General features: G+C 34.3%; 1 protein-coding gene across 1 annotated transcript in view; it reads right to left on the bottom strand.

The window, feature by feature from the left end:
• LOC139526728 (uncharacterized) overlaps window positions 1-8,358 on the bottom strand; it is an 89,653-nt gene continuing 81,295 nt past the window's right edge. Inside the window, exons 8-14 of the mRNA XM_071321891.1 lie at window positions 7,269-7,394; window positions 6,320-6,476; window positions 5,517-5,700; window positions 3,538-5,135; window positions 2,113-3,378; window positions 994-1,500; window positions 1-369 (exon numbers count right to left, since the gene is read on the bottom strand). Of these exons, the coding sequence (XP_071177992.1) occupies window positions 122-369; window positions 994-1,500; window positions 2,113-3,378; window positions 3,538-5,135; window positions 5,517-5,700; window positions 6,320-6,476; window positions 7,269-7,394 (4,086 nt within the window). The 3' untranslated portion in view covers window positions 1-121. The remainder of the gene's footprint in view (window positions 370-993; window positions 1,501-2,112; window positions 3,379-3,537; window positions 5,136-5,516; window positions 5,701-6,319; window positions 6,477-7,268; window positions 7,395-8,358) is intronic.

Raw genomic sequence — 8,358 nt, 5'->3', positions numbered from 1 at the left:
CTATTTATTGTATGAAATAACATTAAAAAAAAAATGGACGGAACTATATTCTACTGTAACATCAATTGTTAAAGTGACAATTAATGATTGTGTCTCGTAACAAATTTACTTCTATGGCTCTTTAAAGTATTATAGTTTGTCGATACGTGGTTGATAGTCCGGTGATCGATGTGGCAATCACGACAGCTCTTATTTCATGATATTCTTGCGGTATATCAATAGCGACTCTTGTTCCTGTCGTTATTATGGGCATCATAATATCTGTCATTCCTTTTGTAGAGCCTATTGCCACCTGGTACGAACCAATATATGTAGGTTTAAACACGTCCTTCCAGTCTATATAGTTGGTGCCATGGTCAAACCCTTTCCCTAAAATTAAACATTGCATTATATAAATAACACAGTAGATCCACACTGAACAGGGTGATATAACAAAGATATTTTTGATGAGAAAGTTTACTGTATATTGACAAAAACACATACAAATTAAAGTAAAACACAACTTTTACGCATAACACGTGTGTATGAAATCAAACAGGTAAAGTTGGGACCAACAATATGTTGGAAATGTGAGTATATAGACGTACACAATCCTCAAAACTATCATAGATTGTGTTTGTCATATAAAAGAGTTGCCCAGGGGCGGATCCAGCCATTTTAAAAAGGGGGGGTCCTTACTCAGGACAAAAAGGGGGGGGGTCCAACTTCATGTCCCATTCAAATGCATTGATCGTCAAAGAGAGGGTTTTAACCCCCGGTACACCCACCTCTGGATCCGCGCCTGAACTTGCCCCTAAATTATCAAAGACAAGTATATAATTTTAATTAAAGTAATACAAAAGCATGGACTTCTTGGTGGTTAGTAACCTCTTAGTTACATGTAACTAATAATGAACCATTCATCATGATATCAAACGATCCGTGATGCTGCATGAAGATTTGAATGATTGAAATATTTTAATACACTTTTCTGAACTTATTTGTATGGCTCACCTGTTAACAATGGTTTAGTATGTTCACATTCAATAAGTGCGTGATTGGCGGTACTAGAGATATTTCCAATATTTGTTCCTTTGACATCAACAATGTATGCCTCCTTGTTTTCCATGTGAATATTTTTAATTCGAATGTAATTTTTATTAGGAATTTCAATGTTCGAGAGCAGAGTTTTGTTTTTAGACACCCGAGGGAAATACGATTGGATCCCGGAAGGATCATTGAAATTATCCCAGCGGAATGTTAGTGCCATCAGGTCCCCGGTGACATTACTTATTCCATTGTCTGTTATAAATTCTATTTTTGAACCAATGTTTTCTGGTGGAATGTACGATACAACTGAAGGCCCACTATACGCATATCCAGATAATTGGACCCCATTTATACAGCGAAGTTTAAGGAATATTCTGCTTCCATGTTGGACCTTGAAATTTGTTGACCGAGATATAGATAACGACGAGGTAGCTGTCCAACCGATGATATCACACGATGATTCTGAAAATCCTGAAATAAAAATAACTCGATACAAAATGTCAAAATTAACTCTGACATTTGCAAAAACTTTTGACCTAATACAAAAGTGATGAAAATATAATTTGATAAACATTATATGAATTGTTCCTGACATGTAGATAGAATATCAGATTACATATGAATATGTAAATGGTTGCCTTCGTTTACGGTTTGTTATGTACTACTGCAATGAAAAACTATATCTATTCAAAATATTCTTTTGGGTTGTCAATCATGCCACATCTAATTATTTTTATATTGGTATTGTTTTAAAAGTGTTATATAGTTACGTACCAATGCAATAATCACAAAACTAAACTCGTCGTCAATAATAATTTGTTGTTGATATTTTATCTAAAAGATACACTGCTCACTGAATTATGAATCATACTTTCGTAATATTTACCAAAAAGTGATGAAAATATATATCTTTCGAAACAAGATTATATAATTCCTTTTTGGTATCTAGAATATTTTAAAACTAGTAGCTTATTCAAAGGTTATAAAACTTACCATTTTGTTAACGGTTTATTTTGTGATAGAAAATTGTACATTAAAATTAGAATCGTCTGAAAATTTCAAAAACATCAGTTAATTACGTACCAATACAATATTCACAAAACTTAACATCACTTTCGTCGTCAATAACATGCCATCTTGTATGTACACTGGTGGTTGTGTCATTCTGGACATCATGTCGGTACTCAAGTGATGATTTAATATGCTGAATTATGGGAGGAGTGTGATCAATAATAAATGGATGCGACTCGAATTCAGTTTGTAACCCTGCATGATTTATTACGACAGCTTGAACATAAACACGCCCACCATGTGTCAGGTTTGCCTCTATCATGTCATGCATACGATGAGATGATGATATTGCTGACTTTATCGTTTGTAGTTCGAACCCACCGTAGGCGCTTCCAATTCCAATGTTGACTTGCTTTATGCCACTGTCTAGATCAATCGCTCGTACACAAATGGAAATGCTGTCTGATGAAATTTGTTGTGTAGTAATGGTTTCAATGTCCTTAGTTTCTGTAATTATTGAGGAGCATTTTAAGACACGTATTGCCATTTCTATTGATTTCAAACCCCCATATACATCCAATGAAAAATATTTCGTGGCCGTTTCAAATGCAAAGAAGTTGTATTCTGTTATCAACGAACCATCTGAATTACGAGCAAAAGGTAGAACCATTGAGACATCGTCAACTGCCAAAACAGCTTTAAATTCAAACGTGACTTCTGTAACAGAGACTGTTATCTTATAAACATTGTTTTTATGACATGTTATTTGGTCTAACCACCTATTTTTTCCAGTGATCTGTTTTTCATATATCTTATCAAAATGTTTACAATCAAACGATTGAGGCGGTGTATTGTCTATTGACAATTGCAGTGACGTCACAATGGGACTTTCATGGCCAGCCTTGTCAATAGCCTTAACGATGGCAGAAATCGTGTCTCCATGGTTCAGATTCCCATCGTAAACTTTGTGGTCGTGAATATCTAACTTCTGAAAACTAGATGATTCATTTGCCAATAGACCTTTGCCATTAACAATAAATCCTATGTAATATGAATCAATAAACGAATGTTCGTCCTCAAATCCATGCCAGGAAAATTGAACTAGTTGTTTATTAGACTGGTAGATGGCATCGCTGTGATGTCCAGTATTGTAAACTATTCCAGCCATTGGCGCGATGTCGTCGATCGCAAAGCCATCGGAGCTTAGTTCAGTTTGTAGACCAATTTTATTGATGGCTCTAACAGTCGTGAAATATCTAGTCCCTGGTTCTAAAGAAAGGCCTGTCCAGTCTGCTCTTGTCTTGTTACCAACATCATGCATACGTACTATGTCATCAGCTGAAAAATAAATATTTTTGTTATTAAATTTCTGTTTTTCTTCAGTACTGCTTGGTAAAAAGGAAATAAGCACACAGTTATCACAAGCATACAATATAATTTCTAAATACATAGTGATAGAAATAATTTTCTGTTAATTTGAAAATGATTTGAACATACCATACGGCAAAGTTCCGAGCGATACCATCAAGTTCATTATTCCACTTTCGTCATCGTAAAAGACACCATCCCAACAGGATAATACAGAATGTGTTGATAGAATATAATCCGCATCCTCCTCACAGTTTGAAATGGAATCGATAACAAAATATCTCTTATGTATATCAGGTGGCGTGTGATCGACTTGGACTGGTTCTGATTGGAATATTTTATTCGATGTAAACGAGTACCAAGCTTTAACGTATGCAACATAGTTCGTCTTATGTTCTAGTTTTTTCTGTGGAGACAAACAGAAGATGGCTTCTGTCTCTTTTCCGACATCACGCCACGGGTTTTCATTTGCTATATCAAAAATACCAGTACCTGGCTTCTCGTTCTGTATACCAAATGTATATTCAAAACGCCATATTGTTTCGTTTAAGTTGTCTTTCCATTCAGACTTTAGGCATAACGACGATCCACTTATACCTATATCGGTGTTTGGCACAATCATTCTTACCATTTCTGAAGTTTTACCATTATTATCGGTTTTGCTATTACACATCGATTGTGAATCGGTTTTACATTTATGTCCAACAACAGCACACGTGCAGTCGTTATTGCAATATTCTGCCACACAAGAATGTTTCTGTATAACGAGGTTTCCTTTGGTATGATTCCGGTTAAAACTTACTACATCAGTTGTTATTTTGCTCTGAGAACTTGAAATACCAGCATAATTTTCTGCCCAGATAGTAAAAACTAGCTTTTCAGGTAATTTGTTGGTACTATCGATGTCTATGGTTGTGCGTTGCATGCCTCCCGGATCTTGTTGATTTGGTCTGACCTGATAGGCGGCAATAATATCAGTACTACTGTAATCATAACCAATTGATATATAATATAATTTAATGTCAGACTCAACATCACTAAATCCATACCATGTCAAATCAAATCTTAAAGACTTAAAGGTTCCAGGAATCACTTCCCAATTTAATGGCGGCATAAATCCCCCGACTTGGGGAGGAGAATAATCGAGCAAGACTTCAGAACTATATGCAGAGTTACAAAGTAAGGCAGCGTTACAAGCTGTCACCTGTACTACATAAACGTCTCCTAGACGAAGTTTATCGTCTTTTCCCAATTTGACGGTAAAAGTATTTTCGTTCGATAGGACTGTGTCCGCCATTGGAATATGAGAGTCTAACTTGCTATGGATCGAGATAGTGGTTCTTACAATAGGACTCCTATCATCGTCAAATTTCCATCTTAGTTTGAAAAAAGAAGGGTCTGATATCATTTGAAGGATATGAGACTGATTACCATTTACACTTTCTATAAACGGTCGGTTTATTAAAACCGGCGGAGTGTCATCTATTATAAAACTCTGCGAAGATCTTTCCACACATAGTTCCACTTTATTACACGCTCTCACAGTCACAAACATAGGCACATCATCCTTAAGTTCAAGCTGAGTTTTAACAAATGATGATGATAAAGATACATTCCAACGATCCATAATGTCACAAAACAATGGCGTAGTACCAATGCATACTTCAAAATGGTCGATTCCGGATTGTGGGTCTTCAAATCCAATCCAAGTGGCATGTAGTGATGAGCTTAAATGATATCAAACATTTACTTTCTGTAATCGTAAAATATGAAAAATGTGCTTTTAGATAATCGACAAAAAAAGTTTCACCTGAAATATTTGAACGATATATGTGTAAGATGTCGAGTACAGTATTTCTTCACAATTATAGGTCACCGTACGACCTTCAAAAATGAGAAAACCCCATGACGCATTTTCAGCTATTTGTTTGTTTGTCGTTAACCTTTCTTTTGTCTTTATTTTGCGGTCTCTCGCTGAATGATATATTTTTTTTCTAATTCTTATTTCATACAGTCAGGACATTCAGAACCTGACATATGGTATCAACACTTGTAAATTAAATGCTCACTAAATTTGTTTTACGACAATATGTTGCACTAATACTTACTTATCAGACTGGTACCTTGAGTGAAATCCTGCTGCTCCAACAACTACTAAGCCAGGAATGGGATCAGAGTTGTCAATTAATACACCATTGGATGAACCATAACTACAAATACCTGCTCCATTACATGCTTTCAATATACAGTAATGTCTAACTCCTTGTACAAAGTTTGATGACCATGTCTTCACTGAAAATCGAAGTGATATTAAAATTAAAAGACGTGGTAAAATTGCAAATGAGACATCTCTCAATCAGATACCAATTTACACAGATATAGAATATAAAGATCAACATCATCAATGAGCAAATTCCATACCGCATAGTCAGTTATACAAGGTAAAATATATGTTTATACTATTATAACTTTATTTCAGTATTATTGATATCTAACATGACGAACATAGATATAGGAAGATGTGGTGTGAGAGCCAATGAGACAACTCTCCATACAAATAACAATTTAAAAAGTAAACCATTATAGGTTAAAGTACGGCCTTCAACACGGAGCCTTGGCTCACACCGAACAACAAGCTATAAAGGGCCCCAAAATTACCAGTGTAAAACCATTCAAACGGGAAAACCAACGGTCTAATCTATATAAACAAAACGAGAAACGAGAAACACGTATATATTACATAAACAAACGACAACTACTGTACATCAGATTCCTGACTTAGGACATATTCACTTTTTTAAATTAATTATAATTCAATAATGCCAGAATTAAACTTCAAATAAATACAAAATAAATATCCGCTGTAAAGTGATTTGTTGTTGAAGATAAAATGAGTTAAATCAGTTCTTACCAGTTTTTAAACCAACGTTTGTCAGTGTTTCTATATCGTCATTTCCAGCTGTTAAACCAAGTCCAACATAATAACTGTCAATCTGTGAATGTGGATCATGAAATCCTCTCCACTTACAGGATATACTTGTTGTATTCCTATGGTAGTCTATATCCGTCTACAATGTATTTTAAATTACTCTGTTGATATATCAAATAGTACCTCTACACTCTTAAAAACAATAGAAACAAAGGCTGGTCTAACCGCATGCAAAAGTTTAAACAAAAAATGTCGAATTGAAAAAATAAATCTAAAAGGTAATATTTAGAGGAATATATATATGTCTTATTCAATTAGTGTTTTGAGTAATTCAGTATTTAATAACTGTATATGATTTAATTTTGGATGTAACGCGTTTTCTGATTGGCTGACGTTATTTTGTGATGAGCCCATAGACATAATTTAGTCATGTGACCGTGACGTCATCAACGTTTTTTTTCATGGTTTTCTACGGAGTAAAATAGAATTTAGAATTAAATTATAAGAAATGACTGTAATATTTTTTCTGTCTATTCGAAATAACATTAAAAATGTGGTGCACACTGTTAAATAACCCGCTCCGCGCGTTATTCAGTGTGCACCAAATTTTTAATGTTATTTCTTCATAGACAGAAAAAATATTACAGTCATTCCTTAAATATCAAATGTAAACAACACAAATTAATCATTAATTTATAAACTAAAATCTAGAATGATAAATGATAACGTTAAAGGATGGCAACAATTACATCGAATAGAATACCGCTTAACTTAATTTTAGAGATCTGTGTGAGGTCGCCTAGGAAGGCATGCTTTCAATTTATGTGGTATTAGACTTTTATTACGATTGATATATATTGATATTGATTGGTGATTGTTATTTCAGAATATTTGTTAGTAGCAATGATATCTATAAATTTTGTAGACTTACAACATCTGTTTCAACTTGCATGTTAGAAAGAGAAATATCCATAATGTGGCCAATCACTGGAGCTGTACTATCAACTATAAACGGCGTCGATACAGAAAATGAGGAAAGACCAGCTCCGTTGGTTGCCTAATGAAAAATAGGAATTATTTTAACGGTGCAAAACTTTTGTTTTTCATCATGTATTACTAATATTATTGAATATCAAGAAAAGAATGCTCTTAATCTGTAGATATTAATGTATCAAAAAACAAGAATGTGTCCCCAGTACACGGATGCCCCATAAGTTCTATCATTTTTTATGTTCAGTGGACGTGAAATCGGGATAAAAACTCTAATTTGGCATTAAAACCAGAAAGATCATGTCATAGGGGATATGTGTACTAAGTTTGAAGTTGATGGGACTTCAACTTCATCAAAACTACCTTGACCAAAAACTTTAACCTGAATTTGGACAGACGGACGAACGAACGAACGTACAAACGACCGAACGGACGAACGGAAGCACAGAACAGAACAAATATTGCCCTTCTACTGTCGTAGTTGGGGCATAAAAAAGACAAAACGACTCTATGGAATGAATATATATGCAGAGAGATTGCTTATTTATAAACATTTATGAAAAAGGAATATTCATAGCTCATATGTCAAAACTTATTGACAATGTCAAGGCCAAAAAATCAAAGATAAACTCTGACAAACAAAAGTATAAAAAAACACAAAGAGATCACTAATGATTGGGAAAAAAATAAACTAACAAAATCTGTGGTTAGGTGCACGTGAAGGGTTTGATTATAACATTAACGGTACCAATTTTCCTGCACCAGATGCGAATTTCGGAAATACATGTCTCTTCAGTGATGCTCGTGGCTTAAATATTTGAAAAACCAAAGCTTATATAAAAGATGAAGAGCTATAATCCAAAAGGTCCAAAAAGTATAGCCAAATCCGTGAAAGGAATCAGAGTTTTGCATGAGGGACATACAATCCTTAATTTATAATAATTTCTATCATTTTGTAACAGCAAATTTTAATAACACACAACATCCGTATTTTCATGCCAGTACCGAAGTACTGGCTTATGGCTTATTTG

Source organism: Mytilus edulis, chromosome 6 (assembly GCF_963676685.1).
Source record: "Mytilus edulis chromosome 6, xbMytEdul2.2, whole genome shotgun sequence".
NCBI classification, from domain to species: Eukaryota; Metazoa; Mollusca; class Bivalvia; order Mytilida; family Mytilidae; genus Mytilus; species Mytilus edulis.
Note: the sequence above shows the minus strand (reverse complement) of the source record. Positions and strands in the feature narration are given on the sequence as shown.